Source organism: Sceloporus occidentalis, unplaced genomic scaffold, assembly GCF_023333645.1.
Source record: "Sceloporus occidentalis isolate IW3139 unplaced genomic scaffold, rSceOcc1.0.p SCAF_1, whole genome shotgun sequence".
In the NCBI taxonomy this organism is placed as follows: Eukaryota; Metazoa; Chordata; class Lepidosauria; order Squamata; family Phrynosomatidae; genus Sceloporus; species Sceloporus occidentalis.
This window is the reverse complement of record NW_028316981.1, coordinates 133,839,176-133,866,821: the sequence shown is the minus strand read 5'-3', so window position 1 is coordinate 133,866,821 and position 27,646 is coordinate 133,839,176. Positions and strand designations below refer to the sequence as shown.

The 27,646-nt window shown below is 43.1% G+C and overlaps 1 protein-coding gene across 3 annotated transcripts in view; it reads left to right on the top strand.

The window, feature by feature from the left end:
• RAB37 (RAB37, member RAS oncogene family) overlaps positions 1-27,646 on the top strand; it is a 118,417-nt gene that overhangs the window by 67,179 nt on the left and 23,592 nt on the right. The window contains exons 1-2 of one of the 3 annotated variants that reach the window (XM_089536866.1): positions 13,210-13,448; positions 25,242-25,352. The exons of 1 other annotated variant lie outside the window; for it this stretch is intronic. In XM_089536866.1, coding sequence (XP_089392992.1) covers positions 13,305-13,448; positions 25,242-25,352 — 255 coding nt within the window. In that variant the 5' untranslated portion in view covers positions 13,210-13,304. Of the gene's footprint in view, positions 1-13,209; positions 13,449-25,241; positions 25,353-27,646 lie in introns of those variants that run through there. One more of the 3 variants, XM_089536859.1, reaches the window with a different exon arrangement.

Genomic DNA, 27,646 nt, shown 5'->3' with positions numbered 1-27,646 from the left:
AAGATGACAGTTAGGGAGGGAGGGCTCTTCTTCTTCAGGCTAGCCCCTGATGGTACTGGGCCATCATTTTTTCTAATTTCTAAATTTTCTAAATTTTTCTAAATTTTCTCTGTGTGTGTTTGTGTGCATACACACACACACACACAGAGCTACATATTCCCTGGATCTGTGTGGGTCTGTGTGACTGTATGTGTGTGTGTGTGTGTGTGTGTGCGCACACACACACACACACACACACACATATATATATATATATATATATGGAGATATATATGATTACATTAGCTCAAGGTGTGTGAGTGTCTGTGTGTAAGAGTGTGTGTGTATACACACATATGAAAATTATATACATACATAGAAGTACATATGCTCTGTGTGTGGGTGTGTTTGTATGTATTTATATACGCGCACATATATATGTACATGTTGGCTGTTTGCGTGTCAGTATACACACACACATATGCATATGCTGCACGTATTATCACTTCCACCCACCGCTCTGACCACATCTCTCCTGTGTTGGCATCCCTTCACTGGCTCCCCCTCCCTTTCCGCATTCAGTATAAGCTCCTGCTGTCCACGTTTAAAGCCCTCCATGGACTGGCCCCTCCCTACTTATCAGACCTTCTTTCTCCTCACCTTTCCACTAGGGCCCTCCGTTCTAGTAGTCAAGGTCTGCTGTCTCAGCCCAGGATTTCCTCTGCCCCATCCCGGATTCGCCCCTTTTCACTTGCTGCCCCTCACTCCTGGAACCTTCTTCCCCCACAAGCAAGAGCCATCACTTCTTTAACCAGCTTCAAAACGGAGTTGAAAACCATCCTGTTCAGAGAAGCGTTCCCAGGCATTGCATAATTGTCGCTCACTATTTGATGTTCTTGTGGTGCCTGTTTATTGAACCCTTTCCTGTATTGCTATGTACTGTATATGTATTATCCTACTTGTGAGTATGTATTTTCCCTGGAAAATGATTAACCATCCATTATGAAGCCTCCCCCTCCCTCCAGTCCATCTGCCTTGGTCCAGGCCTTGGAGGTAACCTCTTACCCTTTCCCTCCACCACTCCCTTCTCCTTCTGTGTCATGTCTTTTTAGATTGTAAGCCCGAGGGCAGGGAATCGTCTAACTAAAAGATTGTATGTACAGCGCTGTGTAAATTTACAGCGCTTCATAAATAAAGGTTAATAATAATAATAATATGTAGTTTCATGTGCTCTGTTTGTGGGTTTGCATATCTATATGTATGCATATGTATGCCTATAATTTTGTTACTACATGTTCTCTATGTGTGTGTGTAGATAGATAGATATAGATATAGTTATTTATATATTTATAAACACACACACACCTACTTAGTCCCTGGATCTGTTGGGGTCCGTGTGTGTGTGAGAGAGTGTGGGTATGGGTGTGAGTGTATGTATGTATGTACACCTAGGTATGAAAATATATATATGTATCTGTATTTATATAGGGGAAATATATACAACGTAATTTGCTGTAGGTGTGTGTGTGCATTTCTGAATGTGTATGTATATATTTGTCTATGTCTGTGTGTATATATATGTGTCCATGTCTGTGTGTGTGTGTGTGTGTGTGTGTGTGTATATATATATTCACACATATGAAATCACATATGCTCTGTGTCTGGTGGTGTATATATACATTTATATATGTATGCATATATATCCGGCAGTTTAGTAAATAGACCAAAAATCATAATTAAAATCTTTTATTTAACGATTGCTTGTCTCCCGAGCTTTTGTACAAGTTGGTGCCGGGGAAGTTCGGAAGAACACACTGAGGATAGACCGGGCAAGGTATTCCCCCAAGCAAGTCCAGCAAAAAGCGGGGGTCCCAACTTCAGATGCTGCAGTGTCCAGAAATGTCATCCCCAGCGTGCTGTAGGATCTGAAAAGAAATGCAAACAAAGAAATATTACTTGATATCATACCCAGAAACACTCATACATGTACAGGAAGGTCTACAGGCGGGTAGATAACTATAGCTATGAGCGATCATACATATGCACATGCTAGCTATGGGAGGATTGTTCACATGGGGTTCACCATTTCCATCCTATGAGGCTGAGAGAGTGTGACTTGTCCAAGGGTTTTCTCTGGGAGGGTTGCAGGTCAAATTAGGGGGGCAGATAGGGGGCCTAGGAGAAGGCAGGGGATGATGGGATTGGTGGCAGGTAGAAGGAGAGATTCAGATGGGCCCCTGGGGGAAGGTAGTGGATGATGGGATTGGTGGCAGGCAGAAGGAGAAGTGCAGATGGACACCCTGGGAGAAGGCAGTGGTTGATGGGATTGGTGGCAGGTAGAAGGAGAGGTGCAGATGGGTCCCAGGGAGAAGGCAGGGGTTGATGGGATTGGTGGCAGGCAGAAGGAGAGGTGCAGATGGGCCCCTGGGGGAAGGCAGGGGATGATGGGATTGGTGGCAGGCAGAAGGAGAGGTGCAGATGGGGCCCCCTGGGGGAAGGCAGGGGATGATGGGATTGGTGGCAGGTAGAAGGAGAGGTTCAGATGGGCCCCTGGGGGAAGGCAGGGGATGATGGGATTGGTGGCAGGTAGAAGGAGAGGTTCAGATGGGCCCCTGGGGGAAGGCAGTGGATGATGGGATTGGTGGCAGGTAGAAGGAGAGGTTCAGATGGACACCCTGGGAGAAGGCAGTGGATGATGGTATTGGTGGCGGGCAGAAGGAGAAGTTCAGATGGGTCCCAGGGAGAAGGCAGGGGATGATGGGATGGGTTGCACACCGAAGGAGAGGAGCAGAAAGAACATTGGAAGAACTCCCCCCCCCCCCCGTCACGAGCGGGTAAATTTAAACCCCACTTTGCAGCAGCGAAACATGCTTAAATGTGCAGAAAAACCCCTGGAAGGACTGCAAGCTTACCTTTCCTCTGCGCCAAGAGCACTCCTCCCCCGGCTTCCCTGGAACCAGCAAGAGGAAAGACCCACCGGAAGGAAAAGTGGGGCAAATTGCAACAGGGCATCATGGGAGAGTTGGAATCTGGGGGTCTTGCGACGGAGTTCAGGACTGGAAATTTACACTAGACCCATTCGCACTGAGATCGAACAGAGCCCCAATGCGGATATCGCCAATCCATTTATTAAGTGCACTCGCCAACACGCGCCAAAAAGAGGAGCCAGTACGCAATCAGTTCGGAAGCCCCGTGGAAGGGGTGCACATCCAGCGATGCCAGGTACGAAAGTACATTCGCATTAGCATGTGAATTCGAATCGCCCAGTACGCAAAGGCCCCAGTTCCACGCGGCAGAGACCCCATCTGATAAACGCCTGTGTCTGCAGAATGGGTATTATAATACTTTCTTCACAGGGTTGTTGCAAGGATTATGGAAATAATGTATATGTGGATGTTTGAACATACTGAAGTGGTATATAGAATGGAAGAATCAATCTATAGATGAGAGGCAGGATTTTCTCTCTTCTGTTTAATGTTATGCCTGATGATCAGGATGATGACAACAACAACTTAGTGCTGTCATGACAAAATCATATGCTTAAATGGACAGGTTTTCCTATTGATTTAATCCTGTTGCTATTTCTTATGACAGTAGATCCATCAAATCTAGATTTTTGTTTTACTTTTCAGATAGTGATTCAATTGATCTATTCTAATTAGGACTAGCCATTGGGCTAAGGCTGTAATGCTGAAGAAATCTTTTGTTTCTCTTACTATGAATTAGATTTTCAAAATTATGTGGTTGAAGAAGTGCTGAACTTGAACTCTGCAGATAGTGGGGGGAGGGTCTCAAAGTGTGACCCTGGGATTACCTGAGGTCCCCCAAACAAAGTTTACAATGTTCTGCCTATTTCCCAAATGCTCCCTGGCCAAAAATGGGGATCAATTTGCGTTTTAATGAGATTTCAGGGCCCCACTGCACTCTTTAATATTACTTTTAAAGCTGCTTTTCAAATCCACAGTATTAGGAACATAGGAAGCTGGTTTATACTGAAGGAGACCCTTGGTCCATTAGCCCAGTATCATCAGTTCCTTGACTGGTAGCAGTGGCCCTAGCAAGGTTTCAGACAGAACTCTTTCCTAGCCCTTCTGAAAGTCTCCTGATATTCCATCCCTGGTGATCTCGCATGAAGGTATTAACCAGGCTTCATGACCCTGCTTAGCTTCCAAAACCAAATGAGATGGGCTGTGTTCAGGGTGATATGATTACACAAGTCTATGAAAGTCAACACCAAATTAAGTTTTGAGGCACATGAAAGGCTACCAGAGCTAGTTCAATATAGTTTGAGGCTATTGTTGCTGCTGCTTCTGCCGCCACCACCACCACCACCACCACCTCCTCCTCCTCCTCCTCCTCCTCCTCCTCTTCTTCTTCTTCTTCTTCTTCTTCTTCTTCTTCTTCTTCTTCTTCTTCTTCTTCTATTGTGCATGGTACTTTATAAGTAAAAGAAAGACAAAACAGTTCCCTGCCCTCAGGCTTATAATCTAATTAAGACATGGCACAAGAGGAAAAGGGGATGGCAGTGTAGGATGAGATTAAATCCAGCAGGTACTGCCTCTTCTCTTCCTCTGAGGCCAGGGCAGTGGTAGTTGGGATGTAGGGAGGGCCTCTCATCTGCTTCTGGGGCTAAGCATGATAGAGTTGTGCCTGCCTCTTCTTCTCTCCCTCCAAGGTCATGGTAGTGATAGTTGGGATGGAGAGAGGGCCTTTCATCTGCTTCTGGGACAAGGCATGATGGAGCTGTGCCTGCCTATTCTTCTCTCCCTTCAAGGTCAAAGCAGTGGTAGTTGGGATGGACTGTTGGGAGGGCCTCACAACTGCTTCTGGGGCAATATTGAGTATGTGACAGTAATCTAAATAGTGCCCCCTTCAACTAAGTCATTAATACCCCAATCCTGCCAAGTTATTTTGGCCTCTGAGGTGGAAAATCCCCTAATCCCCTTTCTACCTGCCTGGAATGGAAAATACAAGAATAACTAATTAACTAACAATTTGATACCCTTTCATAACACTGCAAATCACTCTGCAGGTTGATTGTTACCAGGCTAGAGCCAAAAAGCCCTGACATGCAAGAAGGCTGTGACATTTCTATGCAAAGCTGAAATGTATACAAGACAAGCAGAGTGATCATTCACTACAGGACAGATGGTCACACTTCGCTTCTCTTGGATACATTTGGGCTTTGCATACAAGTGTCATAAGCCAGTGACAGGGGCAATATGTTCTGCCAATTTTTTTTTTAAAAGGAGGTGGATGCTAGCCATTCCTGTCATTGTGGAATGAAAAAGTGAAGTATATGGTCATGCAGTCATGCCTCAGCTGACTAATTATTTGAGTGATAGAGAAGGAAGAAAACATTCATATGGATAGCACAGGATTACAGCAGAATACTATGATGTCCATTCCAGGGAGCCCAAGGATTCCCTCAGTATAGTATGTTTAAAAGCATGGTAATTATTTATGATTATTGCTCATTAAAATAAACAAATAATTATCACTGTTTATTAAGCACTGGTATTGTGCTGCCAATAAAAAGACAAGAGTGTTGTACCATCCAGAAGACTAACCAGTTTTATTTGGCAAAAGCTTGATAAAATGTATGAAATGGCACTTGAGTGGGGGATTGAAATCAATAGGAAGAGGGGATCAAAATCTAAAATGTATATGTTGATCATGGCAATTATTTTCAGTATTGCCATTTTAAGGAATATGAAAATAGAACAACTGCTGAAGTTACCATACATAACACCTTTTCCTTGACATGCTCTCTTTTTTAGGATTGAATTTTTTGTCTCAGCAGACTTTTCAAATGTCTGGGTTTTCTTACAAAATCTGGATTGGAGGAAGCAGGTGATCAGGTAGCAGAGGGAGGAGGAGGAGGAGGAAGACATGACAGGTGAAAGCAGGTGTGAGAGAAGTCCCCAAAGCAGCCGGCCTCAGCCATGCAGGGGTTACTAGTCAACTCACAGGCTTCCAGCTGGGTCAGGGCCACCCTTGTCACCAGAGCTGCCATCTTCCTTTGTGAGTGGAAGGCCTGTCAGAGAGGAAGATGGTGGAAAGAAGAAAGGGACACCACCACCATTGCCAAGATGATGCCTGGCTGCAAAGAAGGTCTGACTTATCTGTTGGACTAACTCAACTGAGAAGTGGTGATTCCTCTTACAACTGCCTGAGTTTATAGATTATTTAATGTCAAAGCCATCATAGTAATTAGTGGTTAGAAGTAGTCACTCATTAAATATGTCCTCCTTTTTTTCTTTTAAAATATAGTAACCCTAATTACTACTAAAGATTCACTGCTGTGTATAGGTGCCCTTGAATTGGACACACCATTCAGACTATCCATCTCTGCAGTCAAAAGGCCAGTATTTTGCCATGTCTAAACAGACAGTTTTGGGAGTCATAGCAAGATAACAGAACTTCCTTATAGTGGCACTTTATAATTCAGAAGCATCTCTTTCGGTGAGAAACTACTCAACCTTTTCTTAAAAATTGATAATTTGTGGACAGACCCTAAGGTCACATGAAGCTGAGGGGGTTGATGAGAGTCAGCATAAATAATGACATTAAGGTGAGTGAAGTTTGCCCTGATACAACAGGACTTCCTAAGAGGTACATGACTTAGCAATCAGACTTGCAAATGAAGCCTGTGTTCACCTTCCAAAGGCTGATCCCAAAATGGAGCATGCTAAAATCAGGGGATTCAGGCGAGGAAATTCATGTATTATAACAGGTAGATGTCTTCCATCACAGTGGGGAGGAGCACCTCTGCAAAATGTGATAAACAGCTATCTAGTTTGTTTTTCACAAATTATTTACCACAGTCTGGAAAGTCACACTGGACCTTACCACACTAGCAAAATCCTGTTCAGAAACAGGATTTAAATTACGGTAGGTTTAAATTTTTTAAAATCTGCAAATGTGGGAAGTTTATCACATGATGTTCCTGCAAATGTGAAATAACCCAAAAATAAACTGAAGGTAAAACACGGAAAAACGGCAGTTTTTTACTTTCAGAACTTCCCAAAAGTAAAAAGCTGCTGTTTTTCTCCATTTTCCTTTCGGTTTATTTTTGCATTATTTCATATTTGCAGGAATGCCGTGTGATAAACTTCCAGCATTTGTGGGTTTTTAAATTTTTAATTCTAGTTTAAATCCCATTTCTGAACAAGATTTCATTAGTGTGATAAGGTTCAGTGTTACTTGTGACAGTCCTCATTATGTGATTTCATGGGCCCCCAACTGTTACGTGTGAGGTGTCAGGTAAAGGTCATTCAGAAAGACAAAATGACCTGTTTATTACTATTGCCCACTATATAGGGGGTTAAAATTCCACATAGTAACATGCCCCATGTGAGCCAGTGTGGTATAGCAGTTTGAGCATTGGACTACAACTCTGGAGCCCAGGGTTTGAATCCTTGCTCAGCTATAGAAACTCACTGGGTGATCTTGGACAAGCCACATTCTCCCACCCTCAGAGCAAGGCAAAGGCAAACCCCCTCTGAATGCATCTTGCCAAGAAAACCTGTGCTAGGTTTGCCTCATGATCACCATAAGTTGGAAATGACCTGAAGGCACACAGCAGCACCAGTGTGTTCCACAATGGCCCTGCACATATGCAAACATATATTCCTTTAAAGTACGCCTCTTAGAGAAGGAGGCATGTTTTCATCCTCAGCTGACTGCGCCTGAATTAGCACTGTTAGTGACCCACACTATCTGTCCTGTATCCATGGACAGAGCTGCATCATGCCACTTATCAGTGTTACAGACCCTTGAAATAAAACACAGCCCCCGGTTTGACTGAACAGGGAGGTTTTTAGTAACAGGCCCCATTTTCTCATTAAAGTACTTGGATAATGATTTACAAATTCAAGGTAAAGGCTATAACTGCTCTCCACACTGTGGAATCCTTTGGAAATTTTGAACACACCAAATTCACCGAAGGTCTACTCTACAGTTTTCTGGGTTGGCTGCATTAACCTTTCTTGAATATTTTCCATACCATTGTTACAGAGACTGGAAATACAGGTTCCTCTAGCAAGATGTAGTGGGAAAATCCAGACCAAACAGGGAGTTCTTGGAGACCTGGCAAAGACAGCTCAGAAATTTTGTTTTTTTAAAAAACACTTGAATGAATCATATCTATATGTGCTATCTATCTGTCTGTGTTTGCATGCATCATTACTTTCTGGCTCATACACAGGACATTGCTACATACAATCTTAATAATATCGGACTTCATTCTAGTTTATGGTGCCTGAAATTAGTCCTCTAGAACTTTTTTTGACACTCACTCATGTAACTAAAACCTGAATAAAGTTAATCTGACCTCAGTAAACTTTCCCATGGCACTAGTGCAAAAAGTGAGATCAAAATCATTAGAGACAACTCTCTACAGAAAGACTAAGCTGGTTATAATAGGGTTCCTAGATTGCAGGGACTGGACCTTTCTTCCATTCCTTATGGTGATGAGGTAGATCTCAGGGCAAGAGCGTTACCTTGAAAAATATGTGTATTTGTCATTTCCTCATTTATTAGACTTGGTGGGGTTTTGTTTGTTTGTTTGTTTGTTTTTTGAATGGGATGCTCTGTACAGCTGTGGCTGATGCAGAATGTGTTATGCTTAATGACATCACCAGAAATCACAACTTGTAACATCACTCTTTTAACGTCAAGGTAGTCTCAAGTGGTTATTCCTAGGTATTGGGTTTTGGTTCTGGAATCTCAGGGCCCAGGATAAACTGATCTGGCAACTCTGTTGTCTACCACTACATAGTTTAGTATGTGGAATGAGAAACTCATGATTAACTGACTTTGACTGTCAGTTAATCATGAGCTTAAGTGAGAGACTATCTTGGAAGGTATATATATTGCCTTGTTTCTGATTCACTATGAGCCTCAGGATTAGCAGAATGTTATATTTTTCAACAGCCTGCATTACACACAATATTTATGCAACAAATAAATAAGTCATAATAGATCAGATTATTGGGAGCATCTAAATACTAGGATGGATATATATATATATATATATATATATATATATATATTAGAATGATACATTTACTTTGGTAGAATTCAAAGACGTAGCTGTGTTAATGTGAAAAATCAATATGCAAAGGGATCTTGTAGCACCTTTGAGACTAACTGAAAGAAAGAAGCTGGTAGCATGAACTTTCATAAACTTGGGTCTACTTCCTCAGGCTGAGGAAAAAAATGATGTTTGCTGAGAAAATAGTTTTCTGAACAAAATAACACCTGCAATTTTTGCATAGATTGAGTCTCAAACTTCAAAGACTCTCTTCAGTACGGAGTTTTTCTCAGGGTTTCTTGACAATCAAGTAACATTTTTTGACCATTATATAGGTATTGACAAATAATATTATCAGTCCTAAACTCTAAACCTGTTTTTAACTTCTTTTTACTGCTATTTGGAACTTAAGTTTTTAAAAGACAATTTAACATTTGTATACTCTTAAATTCTTGTATGCTGCCTTGGATCCTATGTTGGGAGAAAGACATGATATAAATGAAATACAAAATGACTTCTGGTGGCGGGGTGGTAGTGGAGTGAGGATTGCCAATGCTTGTTTAACACTTATTCTGGAGGCCATCTACAATGCAGAAATAATCCAGTTTATAATAATAAACTCCCTTTATTATTTATAATAAACAATCCTCACTTGAACTGCCATGGCTCCATGCAATGGGATTTTGGGAATGATAATTTGTTCAGACACCAGAACTAGAAGATAGACTAGGGCTGCATCTGCACTGTAGAAATAATCCAGTTTGATACCACTTTAACTGTCATGGCACAATGCTATGGAATTCTGGGAACTGGGAATTTTGTGAGTTAGTTAGCCTTCTCTGTCAGACAGCACTGGTGCCTCAACAAACTACCATTTCCAGAATTCCATAGCACTGAGCCATGGCAGATAAAGTGGGATCACACTGGATTAGTTCTGCAGTGTGGATGCAGCCTTAGTTACCAGAGAATTTGGTTTTCTCATGATTATGATCTTTAAATGCAGGAGTGGGAAACTCCTTTCCCCCATAAGGAACATATTCTCTTGCAGGTACACTAGCCAGGCCACATGCTGGGAGGAGGTGGGGCCATTCCCCCTTTCTCTCCTCCTTTCCTGACATCTGTTCTCTGTCTCCTTCTTTTTTTGCTATCTGGGAGGCTGTCAGGGAAGGGACAGGTTGCTCTTGCCAGAGGTCTAGAGTAATGGATTGCAGAGAACCTTTTCAATTAGATTTTGTAAAAAAGGGCCACTGTTTTCCTAACGCTGACATTACCAGAGTTACTGATGGAATGTGGGGAGCCTTGAAGGAACAATGGTAGAAAAGAAGTAGACCTGCCCTCAGAGAGCCACACATTGCTCAGAATCTAATTCCCCAGCTTTCTTTCTTCTAGATAGGAATGCCTACAGTCTCCAATGTGGGGGAAAGAAAGTATTCGTTCTCTGTCACATCAGTCTTCAGGAGTTTGATTCACAGATAGCAACAAATGTGTTTGGTTGATCCTGATCCCCACTGAAAGAGGCAAAAAGGCACCCTTTAGTACTTTGTGGCTTCCAGGAAATGAATCATGTTTCTTGTGATGTGACTCTTCTCATATTCATCTCATGTTTATTACATTACAAACATTTTATCCTTCTTTTCCTTACCAAGAAAATGCAAAATGGGTAGGAAATACAATAAAGGGCCCCTTGGAGACTGTTGCTAAACATGGCATCTCCAACTGTTGTCTCAGCCAGTCTCATGCTTCTTGTTGAAATTATCTCTGCCTCTTTTTGAAGACACGGATCTGATATGATGGACCAGCTTCCTTACAAGGAAGCTTCTACCTGATCAGGCAGGTGAGGAATAGAAAAGGGAGAATTCACTTTGCACATAGGTGAAATATTAATTCTAACCAACTGCAGATGGAAGCCTTTAGCAGGAGGGAACACTAGCCAGATTAGGAGTTGTATTCCATGGTTATCATGGTCATGATTTTGTACAAAAGAAAGAACCTCATGTAAAACAGATTAGATAAGGAGATTGTTTAGGTAAGATGATTCTTTGCTGCTCTGCAAATGAGTAAAGAATTCTTGGCAGCTACAAAAACAAACACACACACAAACATTGTTCTGCTTACTTACTGGATTTTCTCAGATTAGCAGACTCTTGACAGATATTTGAGAATTTATCTGAAATCCAATTTACTTTTCTCTTTTGCAGATATTGCCTGATTATCATGCTGTATGTCACCAAAGTATTTATTTATCTTTAGAGGTCAGGAGTCAAACTATGGAGTGGGGAGAGAGGATTTTGAATGGAAGAGTTTGCATTTGGAAGTAGGTTAATTTCACAGAAATCTTTTTTACCTACTATGGGGGTTATTTTCCAAAACATTTCATTTCAGGACCAAATTTATGATATTGAATAATAGAGTCATAGCATTGGAAGAGACCACAAGGGCCATCCAGTCCAACCCCTGCCATGCAGGAAATCCCAATTAAAGCATCCCCGACAGATGGCCATCCAGCCTCTGCTTGAAGACCTCCAAGGACAGAGACTCCACTACACTCTGAGGGAGTGTGTTCCACTGTCGAACAGCCCTTACTGTCAGGAAGTTCTTCCTAATGTTGAGGTGGAATCTCTTTTCCTGGAGCTTGCATCCACTGTTTTGGGTCCTGTTCTCTGGAGCAGCAGAAAACAAGCTTGCTCCCTCCTCAATATGACATCCTTTCAAATATTTAAACAGGGCTATCATATCACCTCTTAACCTTCTCTTCTCCACGCTAAACATCCCCAGCTCCCTAAGTTGTTCCTCATAGGACATGGTTTCCAGACCTTTCACCATTTTAGTCGCCCTCCTTTGGACACGCTCCAGTTTCTCAATGTCCTTTTTTAATTGTGGTGCCCAGAACTGGACACAGTATTCCAGGTGGGGCCTGACCAAAGCAGAATATAGTGACACTATTACTTTTCTTGATCTAGACACTATACTTCTATTAATACAGCCTAAAATCGCATTGGCCTTATTAGCTGCCGCATTGTACTGTTGACTCATGTTCAACTTGTGGTCTACTTGGACTCCTAGATCCCTTTCACACATAGTCTCATTAAGCCAGGTGTCCCCCTTCCTATATCTATGCATTTCATTTTTCTGTCCTAAGTGCAGTACCTTACAGAATAAGACCCAGAACAATGGATGCAAGCTACAGGAAAAGAGATTCCACCTCAACATTAGGAAGTGGTGGAGTCTCCCTCCTTGGAAGGAGGCAGGATGGCCATCTGTCTGGGTGCTTTGATTGTGAGTTCCTGCATGGCAAGATGGGGTTGGATTGGATGGCCCTTGTGGTCTCTTCCACGATTCTATGAAATAATAATTAATGCCTTGGGTGAGATTTTGAACACATGAATATACCAACGACCTCTGGCTCCACGGGTGGAGAAAAGTGTGTGGAAAAATAATGTCCAAAAAGGGAGGGAAACAGTTATTGGTGATGCAAAGTCCAAGGCTTTCATGGCCAGCATCCATAGTTGTTTTGTGGGTTTTTTGGGTGGTGAGACCGTGTTCTAGAAGAGTTTATTCCTGACGTTTCGCTGGCATCTTCAGAGAATGCCGACATGGAAGAAAATGGGGTAGGTAGGTATGTGCATGTGTGTATGTATGTGTATGTATATATATATATATATATATATATATATATATATCTAGATGATAGTGTGGCCCCGTGTGTGTGTGTGTGTGTGTATGTATATATAGATAGATGACAGATAGATATAGATGATAGTGTGGCCCCATGTGTGTGTGTGTGTGTGTGTATATATATATATATATATATATGTATGTATACCCACACACCCCTCTCTCTTCCATGCCACCATTCTCATTTGAAGATGCCAGCCACAGCTGCTGGTGAAGGGGTAGGAACACTCTTCTAGAACACGGCCACATAACCTGAAAAACCCACAAGAAATTGGCGCTTCCCGCTTCCCCTCACGGATACTTTTTGCGTCGAGTGCTTCGCTGAATACACGGAGTAAGGCGTGTGAAACCATGGGCGAAACTGTGAGGGGCGAAGTTTTGAAAATCTCCTCAGAGGCGGCGATGGGGGGTGGGGAGAGAGAGAGAGGCTGAGGGGCTGCGACCTCGCGCCGACGACGACGGTTTGGCCTCGCGCCACCTGAAAGCTCGGAAAGGGGCGGTTCTGAGGCTGTGTGGGGAGGAGGAGGAGGAGGAGCGGCGGAGGGAGCTGCTTCGGCGTGGCCGGAGCTCCCCAGCCTCCCTCAGTTCCTGCTCCCTAACCCGGGGAGGCACCATGAACAACGGCAAGGCGGGGAAGGGGAAAAGAGAAGGCGAAGGCGTCCCTCAGGCGCAGAATGGCGAGACGCCACCTCCGCTGAGGGAGAGAGCCCCGTCCTCTCTGAGCAGGAGCGGCGCTTCGCACGACCTCGCAGGCAAGGTGGGAGCCTGGCCACGCCCCTTTCGGGGCGCGAGGGGGCGTGGCGGTTGGAGGCAGGGAAGGAGGGAGCGGAGGGGGCCGTTTTATTTTCTGTCACCCTGAAAAAAGGGGGGTGCGGACTGTACCAAGTGACACCCTAAAGGGGGGGACCCCACTGCTCCTCAGACACCTACCTTTGGGCAGGAAGGGGCTGTGGCATTCACCTGCTTCCCTTTAAAAGGCTTTAAGGGAAGGTGGGAGGGGGGTGAAGAAAGGAGAGGACCCAGAATTTTATTTTAAATTAAAATTTCAAAATCTTAAATTAATTGTTTTTAAAAAATATATATTTTTGTAATTTTTCTTTAAAAGCATAGCGTTTCAACCAAATCGCCACTACGTATATTGTAACCCACCTCAATCTGTAGGGAGAGGCGGGATATAAATAAATAAATAAATAACAATAATAATAATTGTTATTATATGTAAATACATTTAGGTTGTACGTACGATATTGTAATTTTGAAGGCATACGGTTGGTCCTCCTTACCCACAGATTTTTTTATCCACAGATTCAAGCATTCGCCAATTGGAAAATATTAATATATCTATATCTATATAGATATATATATAAATTCCAAATAACAAACCTTGATTTTATATAAGGGACACCATTTTGCTATGGCATTATATTTAATGAGTCCTGGAACCAAACCGCAGGGGATAACAAGGGCCCTTTGTAATTTTAATTTTGCTGTCTGTTTATGTCACAGCTATTAGCATGAGACTCAGTGGTAGAGTAGCATTAGTGCAAAACAAGCATTGCTACAGATTCTGCATGGTGTGAAATGGGAGGAGGTGGATAAAGGGGGTGATGCCATGAGTTGCTGCACCGGGTGGCACCAACCCTAGTGATGCCCCTGGCACCACAAAACGGAGGGCATTAGAGGAAAATGGAGGACATGACCCAATAAAAGCTAAAAAGCACACCTATACATGTAAATCCGTTCGTTCCAGTTATGCTCAAAATGGAGGATGTTTCCTCCTTGACAGAAGGTTGGAATTCAAAGATATAGCCCTGTTAGTCTGTATGATCAGTAGGTAGAGAGATCTTGTAGCCCCTTTGAGACTCACTGAAAGATCCAAACACATCTGAGGAAGTAGACTTAAGTCTACAAAAGCTCATGCTGCTTCTTTCTTTGAGTGAGTCTCAAAGGTGCTACAAAATCTCTCTACAGAAGATTGGAATGTAGGACACATCCTGGAAAAGGAGGATGCCTGGTCACCCTGCCCTAAGCTGGTCCCAACCCATGGCGACCCTGTGGAGGAGACATCTCCAAGACCCCCTGTCCTCGATTGCTCTGCTTAGGTTCTGTAAATTAATTAATGCCCATGACCTCCTTAACTGAGTCTATCCATCTGGCATGTAGTCTTCCTCTCCTACTTCCCTTCACCTTTCCTAGCATGATTGTCTTTCCTAATGAGTCATGCCTTCTCATGATGTGGCCACAGTATGACAGCCTCAGTTTGATCATCTTGGCTTCCAAGGAAATTCTGGCTTGATCTGCTCAAGGACCCACTTGTGTGTATCTTGGTCGTCCACAGTGTCTTTGACACTCTTCTCCAGGACTGTAGCTCAAAAGAGTTCATTTTCTTTTAATCCACTTTCTTCACTGTTCAGCTCTCACATCTGTACAGGGTGATGGGGAATACCATGGTTTGGCTGATTCTAACTTCACTGTTGTATATCTTTACTCTTTAGGATCCTGATGTGCGAGGGATATTTTGCCCCCCCCCCCCACCAACACATACTAAAAGTGATCATGCCTTTTTGAGGTACAATGTCCCATCCCTCTCTCCACTGCCAAATCTCATGAAGCACCTTTATCATCCCTGAAACTCTGCACTTAAAAAAATGGCAGGAGATGGTTGAGGGGTACATTTCCCAGTGCTGGTGGGGCTTATGCCTCCACTGGAAAGCCCCCCCCCCCAGCAGGTACAAGTCCTTGGATGAGAGGAAAGTGGCTTGCACATGCTCAGAGACACTCTCTGTCAGATGTGTCAGGGCTGACACAAGGTTTTAAGGGGACTGTTTTCTCTCTTGCTAGGTTTCTCTACCTTAAGACCAGGTTGGGCAACTCCTGTGGGTCCTGGATATCCGCACCAGTGCCAAAAAGACCCTAGACTGGAAGTGTCCAGGATGCCACTCCTGGTTTTTAAAGTGATTACACACACACACACACACACACACACACACACACACACACAGCTTTGTGGTGGTAGGGCTTGTTGTCTTGTTAACTGTCCTTGAGTGACTCATGGTGACCCTGTGGATGAGACATCTCCAAGCCTCCCTGTCATCCACTGCTCTGCTCAGGTCCTGCAAATTCAGGCTCATGACTTTTCTGATTGAGTCCATCCACCTGATGTGCAGTCTTCTTCTCTTTCTACTTCCCTCTATCTTTCTTAGCATTATTGTCTGTTGGGGGCAGTGATCTCTTTAAAAAGTAGATTGCCACTCCTGGAGCAGTGGAAGCCATTTTTGGACTGGATAAATGTGTGGTGTGTGCATGTGTATGTGTGTGTGTTTGTTGCAGGCCATACAAACACACTTGAGGCCATAAGTGGCCCAGGACAGCATCTTGTCCATCCTTGCATTAAATGATGCTTAAGTCACCAAAGTTCAAATGGTCCAATCTGGAAATACAGTAGTGACAAGGACTGGTTGTTCTAGTCAGTTGTTCTAGCTCTGCCAGAAAAAGTGGAAAAATCCACACCTGGCACTGAATCAAAGCCTGGCCTCTGAGCCATTTTTCTAGTCTGCCTTGGAGGGTGGTGGGTCCATTTGACTGTTGCCAGTTCAGATGGGATGGCCAGAGCCTTCTCCTTGAGCGAGACGGCTGGTTAAAATGGATCCCTCAGAGATGGCAACACAGTGTGTTCCTCCCTTCCTCCCTCTCTTTCTTTGCCTCACAGCAGCTACAGCAGTTGCTGTTCAAACCACATCAGGAAGAAGCAGCTCAAAGTGGGATTTGTGGGGAGGTTGATCATAAGATCTGTCTCTAAGAAAAAAGGCTGCCAAGGTGGGGGAAGGGCCAGACAAGCAGTGAAGTTGACTTCCTCAAATTCAGATCTACACCATGCCAATCTCTCTACAAAGTGGGATGGAAGCTCCAGGAATCACACTCACAAGTGATGGTAAGAAGGGGAGTAGGGAATTGCCCCTTGTGGCTCAGATGCAGCCAGCGATGGAGCACTTTAGCTCTTACACCTACAGCAGTTCCAACAATAATAATCAGAAAGGACTCTGCCCTGAGTGGCACCCTCCAGTAATAGATTCAGGAATTCATTGTTCTAGGCTATTTGATTTTTTTTACCCCAGGAGAGCTGACAGGGGAAGGCACAGAGCTTGGAAAGCTACCTTTCAGTTTACAACTGTCATGATCTCCCAGTGACTATGCTGTCTGTGGGGATTCTGGGAGTTTTAGTCCCAAACCTTTTCAAGCTCTGGAAAGATGTGTGCACAGCTTGAATTAGGGCAGCAATTTGATGCAAATGGAAGAAAACAGCTTTGACTTCTTAAATAAGTGTATATATAAGTGCATTTTGTTGTTATTTCTTTATCTGCAGCAGAGAGCAGTGCCACCTGCAAGCCACTCTTGTCAACATGCCTGCCCAGCAAGCAGACATGTAATAATAATAATAATAATAAATTTTATTTCTACCCCGCCCTTCCATAGAAATGATCAGGGCGGCTTACAAGATTATAAAAACATTACAATACAAGTTAAAAATTCAATAAGCAATTAAAACCATTACTACAAAAACAGGAACAGGAAACAATAAAATAGGAAATACATATATCAGGGGCAGAAGAAAAATGCAAAACGTTCCATGATCCAGGGTCAGAAGGGAAAAAAAGGGGGCAGGAAAGATAGACAAACAAATTAAGGTGGGAAGGCTTCCCCACAACTTTGATGACCCCTTCACAAGTTTATAAGGCAGAACTGTTTTGTACATGGAAGTTGTTCAAGGGGCTAGTTTCTATGATCATCAGTGCCAGTTTTGCTCTGCCACATGTGCTGAGTGGGCCACATGTGTTATTTACCACAAACAGAGACTGCCTGCTCTTGTATACTACTGTGCACCACTTCAGAATTGGGTTAACTATATTATACAGAATTGCCTGCTCTGTGGTGAACAAGTTCCCTGCCATGCAGAAAGAGGTCAGGAACTGAAGAAAAGAAAAGCAGTCTTGTTCCTGCATAGAACTTTTCTGGTGCTGGTTTCATGATGTCAAATCAGGTCTTGTGATCCAAAATGGTGCAAGTCAGTGATTCTCAAATTATGGGGTGGGACCTCCAGAGTGTGTGAGAGATTTGCTCAAGGGAGCCGTGAGACTTGGAGGCCCTGATCCCCCCCCCCGCCCTCTTTTTCCTTCTCTGCTTCCCAAGCTTTTTCTGTCCTAGAGGGGAAGAGAGAGGTGAGAAGGGTGCTTGGAGCAGCCACCTCTGCATGAGGAAGGCGGAGAAGGAGAGTGGGGAAGCTCACTGGATGATGGCCTCTGGCGGGACCCATCCTGAGCTGCCACTTCTTCTTCTCCCACTCATCCCATCACTCCCCTGGTCTTTGGGATGAAATGCTGCTGCAAGAATATATTCATGAATATACATTAATATTCAAACAAAAATATGGACATTCAACAAACAAAATATTCAAAGATATAGCTGTGTTAGTGTGTAGAATCAGTTTGTATCGAGATCTTGTAGTGCCTTTGAGACGTATCAGATTACCACACTATACTCTTATAGCGCCGCTATTCCACTTTAACTGCTCTGGCTGCCTCCTGTTGCATACTGGGATTTGTAGTTTAAAGAGGGACATTTAGAATTCTCAGCCAAAGAGCTCTTAGACCTCACTGAACTACAAACCCCAGAATGCAACAGGAGGCCGCCAGGGCAGTCAAAGTGGAATAGCAGCACTATAAAAGTGTAGTGCAGTAATGTGGTAATTGAAAGAAAGAAATGGAAGCATGAACTTTCATAGTATTAAGTCTGCTTCCTCAAATGGTCCAAATGCATGTGAGGAAGGAAACACAAGTCTACGAAAATGCACACTGCCAACTTCTTTCTTTCAACCAAACAAAATATTTTTATTATTATTATTATTATTATTATTATTAACCTTTATTTATGAAGTGCTGTAAATTTACACAGCGCTGTACATACAATCTTTTTAGCTAGACGGATCCCTGCCCTCGGGCTTACAATCTAAAAAGACAAGACACAGAAGGAGAAGGGAGTGGTGGAGGGAAAGGGTAAGAGGTCCAGCAGTTCCTCTCTCCCTCCGAGGCCTGGACCAAGGCAGATGGACTGGAGGGAGGGCTTGGCTTCATAATGGATGGTTAATCTTCAAGGGAAAATACATACTCTCAAGTAGGATAATACATATACAGTACATAGCAATACAGGAAATGGTTTGATAAACAGGCACCAAAAGAACATCAAGTAGTAAGCAACAATTATGCAATGCCTGGGAAGGCTTCTCTGAACAGGATGGTTTTCAACTCTGTTTTGAAGCTGGTTAAAGAAGTGATGGCTCTTGCTTGTGGGGGAAGAAGGTTCCAGGAGGGAGGGGCAGCAAGTGAAAAGGGGCGAATCCGGGATGGGGCAGAGGAAATCCTGGGCTGAGACAGGAACCCTTGACTACCAGAACGGAGGGCCCTAGTGGGAAGGTGAGGAGAAAGAAGGTCTGATAAGTAAGGAGGGGCCAGTCCATGGAGGGCTTTAAATGTCGACAGCAGGAGCTTATATTGAATGCGGAAAGGGAGGGGGAGCCAGTGAAGGGATGCCAACACAGGAGAAATATGGTCAGCACGGTGGGTGGAAGTGATAATGCGTGCAGCTGAATGCTGAACAGAGATTAAAGGACGGAGGTGAGAAAGAGGAAGCCCAGCCAGGAGGACGTTACAGTAATCCAGTCGTGAGATCACTAGGGCATGGACCAGGATCTTGGCAGTAGAGGCGGAGAGATATGGTCGGATTTTGGCAATATTGTACAAAAAGAATCTACAAGCCTTGGCTGTGGTCTGGATCTGAGGGATACACGACAGAGAAGAGTCAAAGATAAAACCAAGACTGCGAGCTTGCTGGACGGGTTGAATAGAAATGTTGTCCACAGAGACAGAAAAGGAGTGTTGAAGGGTGGGCTTAGGAGGAAAGACAAGAAGCTCGGTCTTGGACATGTTGAGCTTCAAACGCCGATGGCGCATCCACTGCGAGACAGCTGTGAGGCAAGACGAAACTTGCTGTTCAAGCCTTGGAGAAAGGTCAGGGGTGGAAAGATACGGCTGGGTGTCATCGGCATACAGATGGTAGGAAAAGCCAAGAGCGCTAATGAGTTTTCCTAAGGACAGTGTGTAGAGAGAAAACAGAAGGGGACCCAGAACAGAGCCCTGGGGAACTCCAACAGATAAGGGAACAAGAGAAGAAGTCTGGCCCCCTGCAACTACTGCAAAAGATCTGCCAGACAAGTAAGATCTAAACCAGTCAAGAACAGAGTCTGAGAACCCAAGGTCAGAAAGTATATCAACTAGAAGACAGTGATCAACAGTGTCAAAGGCAGCAGACAAATCAAGAAGGATGAGAACAGAGTAAAGGCCATTAGCCTTGGCCTGTAAAAGGTCATTCGAAATCTTAGTGAGAGCTGTCTCAGTAGAATTCATATACTGTGTTGAGCAGGGAGTGGGAGGGCAATATATGCATGTAAGGGGGGTCACAAAGGTTAAAAGTCTGAAAACCACTGGTTCAATAGTGAGTGAGTTCAATAACAGAGAGAACTGCAACCAGTATCTAGCTTTGTGGTTTACTGATTATGGTCATTTTGAAACTAATACTAGGAACTAGTTCTGTGCTGAACTGGTCTCAGGTAAGTTTTGTTGAGGTGGAAAAGTGCACAGGCAGAAATAAGCTGACTGGGACTTTGCTAGCAGTAGAAGAGACATCCTGACTAAGGGGTAAATGGACAGTTGCACAAAAATTGCGATCAACAAAGTCCCAGAACATTTGAGTTTAAAGAAAAGCTTTAGGAGGGAGCTTTTGGGCAGATACTGAGGGCCCTGTCAAACTGCACAATTATAGCAATATAATCCTACTTTTACTGCCATGACCGCATCCTATGGCCTCCTGGCATTGGCAGTTTTGTCAGAGGTACCAGAGGAGAAGCTCTCTGGCTGATTCTGAAGTCTGTAAAGGCCTCTCCCTACCAGTCCCAGGATTCCACAGGAAGGAGCCATGGCAGTTAAAGTGGCACTCCTATTGTGGAGTGAGAAAGGGCTCCAGGTGAGAGGGGCACCTAGAGTGGAGTGTTTAGTGCTTTCTGTGCTAATAATTTTTTCAATTGGAAAATTTTCCAACCCTAGCAGAGTCTGCTGGTCCTCCTTCTCTTTATTGCTGTCCCTGTTTGTTGGTGGTGAGGGCCTTCAAGTCATTTCCAATTTATGGTGACCCTATTATGGGGTTTTCTTGGCAAAGTTTCTTCAGTGGGGGTTTCTTCTGAGCCTGAGAGAGAGTGTGACTTACCCAAGGGTCTCCATGGTTGAGTGGGGATTCAAACCCTTGTCCCCTGGAGTTCTAATCCAACACTCAAGCCACTACACCACACTATGCTCTCAGACACTGTCATGTGCTCAAAGGGAGAAGATAGTAAAGAGTTTGCATTACAAAGGAGCATCAGTAGCAGGGCCAGGGAAGCCTCTGGGAGTTGGCAGCGGGCCCTAGCAGATGCCCAACAGGCAGATGCCAACCCTAGCACAAATCTTTCGTTCAGCCACTCCTGACTTGTTGTAGAAACAGCAACCCTGCTCAATGGCCTGTATCTTTTGTGCATTAGTCCCTGTTCTTCTCCAATATAGAAATGAGGGGAAGGGGTTTTCCTTTTGTTTAACAATCTTCAGATGAAACTAACTGGGAGTATAACTGTGAAATGGTGAAACAGTGTGCTTCCAGTATTAAACAGCAGAGAAATAACTGCCGTATCCAGCTGGTGAGGAGCAGTTCAGAAGACTAGACAGGGATTTCATAAAGCAACTCACACTCTTACTTTGTAAAGGGCTCCATTACTTCAGAGATGTCTTCTTTTCCTAGTCCTGTCTTTTAAGGTTTTTGTTTGTTTGAGTCAGTCATGTTTGCTTTCAAATCCGGAAGGGGGAAAAATCCTTTTAAAAGACTTGACATTTAAGAGCCAGGTGTTTGTTTATTTGTTTTCTGTCAGTGCTGCTGATATACCCGATAGGTTTGTCCCGCAGCCACAGACAGGAGACTGCTCTTATCTCAGAAGAGGCTGGGGGAGAATCACTCTTTATAGGTAGATGAATACTTACCAATCCACATTTCTCACAGTGATATATTCCAGGAGGGTTACCCTGTTACTCTCTTATTGAAGAAACTGAAAAGTTTCTTAAAAGAGGAACAGGTTTCTTGGTACACATACTTATGTAGACTAGGATCTGTCTGATGGAAATGGGGCTCTAATCCATGAAAGTTGTTTTTTTACTATAATATAGTGGTGGTATAAATACAAAGAAGAGGAGGAGTAGGAGACAATGCGTATCCAGATATCAGTCTCTTAATATGGTACAGTGTCCCTACCCTGAAGTACAAATTGACCCAGGGATGCCAGCAAAGCCTGGACTTCTAAGCTGAAGTCTGTTTGTTTAGGAGGAGGAGTGGATGCTGGCTTGCTTGTTTGCTCTGCTATCTTGCAGCTAGGGTGAGGCACTGCCAACGGAGGAAGAGATTCCCAGCTCAGGTAAAGTTTGCTCAAGGCACTTACCACCTGAATAAAGATGCTGCAGTGTTGCCTCCCTTGCTTTCTCAAGCTGTAGTGAAGTCTACATATGTATTGATGGTGGCAATGGCTTTTTGGGGCAGAGAAAGAAAGCACTCTTGGTTGTAGAGAGACTCAGGATCCCAATCACAGGCTGTGCATGTGATCATCACTCTGCCTCCCTTGAATGAAGGCAGGTGCAAGGTTTGAGTTGCACCATCAAAAATGTCTTCAGAGACTGGTAAATGTATAGAGCTTGCAAAGGCTATGTTAGTGAATGGTAGACTTGGTTGCTTATAATGAACATAGTGTGGAGAAGCCAGCCTCTGTTTGAACTGGGAGCTTCCTGCAGCAAACAGTTCTTTGGTGACCTCTCCAGCTCAAAATCTTTAGTGCAAAATAAGAGTTGGCCCTTTATCCATGTTTACATAGATGTAAGTCTCACAGTGTATGGCAGGTTTACTGCCATGGATATTTCCTACAGTCCATGCAATCAAAGTTAAATAAGGTGGCAGTATAGCTTGACTTGGGCCTATATACCCTAAAGGCACCAGATCATATCTGATCTTGGAAGCTAAGCAGGGATAGGATACTGCCAGTGAATACCAGGTGCTGTAGGCTATATTTCAGAAAAGGAACTGCCAAAGCCACCTCTGAGTAGCCTTGCCTAAGAAAACTCTATAAAAGTCATGGGGTCTCCGTACGTTGACAGGCAACTTGAAGACACATACACACACACATAGTTTGATGGGTGGTTGTACTAGGTTCTCTCTGTATAAAGATAATTGCCTCCAGAGGTGGAGACTTTTATTCCCAAGCTAAGTTTATATTGCCTGGACTAAAGGAGAAGCAAAAGGAGGAGCTGAACATGTATTGTAGACCTTGAATATAGTGGAATAACTCGTTGAGTTCTAACTGCAAGTGGAAGCTGTAGCAGGTTGTTTGAATAGTTGCAGGCCAGACTCCATTATAGCACTATGGTTCCACTTTATTGGCCATTGTTTGAATAGTTACAGGCCTATGATTCCACTTTAATGGCCATCCTATGGAATCCTGGGATATGTAATTTGGTGAAGCACTAGAAGAGGTCTCTGCTAAGAATTCTAGAAGCCTCTGCCTAAATTGCAAATACCAGGATTTTGTAGAATTGAACCATGACAGTTAAAGTGGAATCATAACTACTATAATTGTGTAGTGTAAAAGGGCCCCTTCTGTCTTATTCAAGAGAAATGAGAGAATGGCAAGGAAGAAGGGATTAAAAGGGTAATCAATCAGAAGAAGAGAGTTTGCAAACTTCTTTTCACTCAGAGAGAAGACATGGTGACAAAATCAGAGAAGAAGCCCAGAATCTGTCAGTAAATTAGTATTGTCAGTTTAACACCTATCAAAATGGTTTAGTTGCATGCAGAAGATCACATATTGCATTGATGATATGTGGCTAAGGTCAGCTTCTGAGAGAGCACAAAAGGTAGAAAGACTTGCTAACATTACTCTCTAATGTATACTTGGCCACCTGTATAGGGGCTTTCCTCCCTTCCCTTTCCAAATAGAAGGATGACATTGGTTGCCTATACCATCCCCCATTGCCTCCATGCCCTATTGTGGGCTTCTTGCAAGCAGAAGGCAGAAGTAGTTGGACCTTTGATCAGATCTGATCCAACAACACTCTTCCAGAGGAAGGGTCTTTAAGCTTTTGGGGTGGGGATAGAGGTTATGTATTGATGTCACTGAGCTCAACCCTTCTCAAAAGATACCCTGATCAGGAAAATCAAAATAGACTCTTCTCCCTAAGCTTCAGTCACAGCACTAAGATGAGAAATGAACAAGTACGAGGTCGCTGTCTGCATTCTTGTGTGTGGGTCCTTCCAGACAGAGGGCTCCTGTTGCTCAAAATTAGAAGTCACCTTGCAGCTGTAATACCCTTTCTCCTTGACAGATTTTTCTGCTAAGAAAAAAAAGGCAGAAAAATAAAGGGAAAACAAAAGAAAGCTGCATATTAAAGATGACATTTTTCACCTTAGGTAAGAGTGGGTCTTTTCTTTTTTCTTTTTTTTCGGTATCCCCTTCCAATTTTTGTTCAATAATATTATGTTTTGTGTAAGTTGCAGCATTTTTTTTTAAAAAAATACCCATTTTCAAAATGGTTGCAAGAAACCCAAAATATTGCAAAGTATGCAAAAACTCCCATAATCTCACTTAATACCAATAGCAATAGCAAGTACATTTCTATGCTGCTTATCAGTGAACTAGCACTTCTTAAGCAGTTTACAATATGTAAGCCAATTGCTCCCAACAAGCTCAGTACTCAGTTTACCGAGCTTTGAAAGAACAGAAGTGGACCTTGGAGCTCTCTTCGAGGATCGAACGTACAACATTGTGGCTGCAGTACCAGCATTTAGCCATTGTGCCACCAGGTCTCCTTAATGGGGAGAAAAATTTGATATCTTTAATTTTTGAATGCAAGAATGATATAAGCAAAGATTCACATCCCTGTTCCCTGTTTGATTCTTATCCTGCAATTGCCCAGTCTCCAATGCAGAATTTTATGGGGGTTCCATATGTGGTTTGCAATGCTTCTTCAGTCCTTTTTTTCTCATCTCCCCTAAATAATTTAAGGAAGAAAAATTCCCAGACTCTATTGACTGTTAGGGCTTCCTGAACAGAAACATCTTCTTGTCCTGGTTGACTTTTCCTCCATTGCTCCCAAGAAGAGAAATGACCTGTTATGTGAACAGCTATGCAAATAATTAGCAAAGGAGTTGGGAGAAAAGAGGAAGTTGACCAGACTATGAAGTAACAAGGAGCAGTTCATATTGTGCACAGCTGTATCTGCGTTCCTTGTCCAGGCTCAGGACTCTGGAATTGCTTCATTTTTCGTCCAGCTCTTCTTCCTCAACAACTCCCCCCCCCCCCTCATACACAGTTTGGTCTCATGGAAGGTATGCACCGTCCCTTATACTATTAATGGGCTTTTGCACCCCCATGTTGTAGGTGATGCTGCTTGGAGATTCAGGCGTGGGGAAAACCTGCTTCCTCATCCAGTTCAAAGACGGGGCCTTCCTCTCTGGGACCTTCATAGCCACTGTCGGCATAGACTTCCGGGTGAGACCCCACTACAGCTGCCAATATCTAAAGGGAGAGACCTTTGCTACAGAGTCAGAGACAATTGTTAGGCATACTGTTGTTGTGCCTCTCATGAGAGAACCAAGGTGCAGGCAAAGGGGGCAAAAATGAAGTTCAGGTTAGACATGATACTGAATGTGTGTAAGCATTTAACATGTTTGATTTTTGTTCTTTAGGTAGCAATAAGGATCAGGACAGCAGCACATGGACAAGGGTTATTTTTAAAATCCTCTCTTCACCCAATTGTAGTTTCAATAAAAAATCTGACACATTCCTAAAGCTGGTGTTAGCCCCAGAAAGGAAGGTTCCTTGACACCAAGGAGTGGGAGCATCCCCCTTGATGGCAGTCTGGAGATAAGATGAGACTTCTGTTAGTAGTACAGCATGGGTGGATGCATAAAATATCTCCTAACTATATGCTGCAATTCCAGTCTGGATATGTTAAACACACATACACACAAATATACACCATGGTAGCTCTTTACAGAACAAAAATACAGCATATCAAATGTTTACATCCATTTAATTTTATTTTTAAAGTGCATCTACACTGTAGGAATAATGACGTTTCGCACCATTTTAATTGCCATGGCTGCATCCTATAAAATCCTGAGATTGGTAGTTTGGTGAAGTACCAGCGCTCTTTGGCAGAAAAGGCTAAAGACCTTGTAAAATTCCACATCCCAGGATTCCATAGGCTGGAGCATTTAAAGTTGTGTCAATCTACATTATTTCTACAGTGTAGTTGCATCCTTATTTGGGCTTCAGTGTTCCTAACTACAGGAATCTTTGAACAGAAGCAAGATGTTCTACAACTGTAGTTCCTGAAAAATAGATCATCACAAGGATCCATGCTCTTCTTAGTGGTGGTCTTGATGGTCCCCATGACAATGGGCAATGGATTCATTCCAGGTCCCAAAATAGTCTTTAGAGAACTATCCATTGTGCTGAACCTGGTTAGGAATGTTCTCTAGTGCCTTGCACAGCACTTTCAAGCTATGGAGTGGCTTCACCAACCACTACACTGACATGGGAGATACCAGCTGTAATTCTTTGCACTTTGAAGCAGAACATTAAAAAGCTGTGCTCCCAATATAGATCCTTGTACCAAGTGGGTCCCAAAATGTAGGAGACAAAAAAAGAAAAAGAAAAGAAAAGAAAAAAAGGCCTGGACCACATCATATTGATACATGTAAATTTTTCTGAACTTTTCATAGGAAGGACTGGAAAACCAGACTGTGTTATGATACACTCAAAGCAGTTACCTTTTCCACCCCCTCCTCCCAAAAACCCTAACAACCAAAACCAACAAACAAACAACTGTTTTTCAATTTTGGCAGATGACTCTGGTCTGTCTCTAGCTGAGCAGAGCAACTTTTCCACTCACCCTGATGGAGCACTCCTATATAATTTCATAGGTTTGCCCCAGGTAGAGTTTGGGGCACAAAATTGACATTTATTATCTCTACACCTTAAGTTTGATAGACCATTTGGATTTTTTTTCATTTGGGCACTAAACCATCGTAGACTATCTCTGTGCATAATTCAGAATGCCAGGTACATCTCATGAAAACACAGAATAGACATATCAAAAACTATATTAAAAAGTCATCTGAAGGTGTATCAAACATAAATAAAAGGGCAGTAAAAGTGACCTGAATTATAGAGTGCAGTAATCCAAGAGGGCTCTATAAAAAGTGCAGGTTAGACATATGACTGATGAAGTCAAATGTGGGGTGGGGTATAAACAAAATATGGGTGGTATATGCCCACTAGTAGACCTAGAAAGAACTTAAGGAAGTTGTCACTGCTAAGTTGAAATCAACATTTTTTTGTTGTTGATGAGTTTTGAAACTCACTGGCATAGGATGTCTGTTCAGATCTATGGATGACAAAAATGTCAGTGACTAATAAGCACTTCATTTGCTACAGATTTCCTAGTTTTTTAAGAGCTCTGCACTTTGAGAGTCTGGTTCTGTAAGTAAAGATGCCTGTATTGAATTGAAATGTTGCCATGCATAATCTTAAATGTGTTGGCACTTCTTGTTCTCAGTTCTTCAGGATTGGTTTCATCGGTTTGTTGTCTTAACAATTGAGTGAGCAATTAAACCAGTTTATAGACTGTAGGGGTGTCAAAACTCAGTATGAAACATCTGTAATATTGAGTGTTTGATATTCCTAGACGGTGTTTGAAACAGTGTCTGTTCTTTTCCATGCCACAAACAATTTTCAGGTTGTAACTGTGCTTAAGTAGGAGGTAATTTTTCACATCA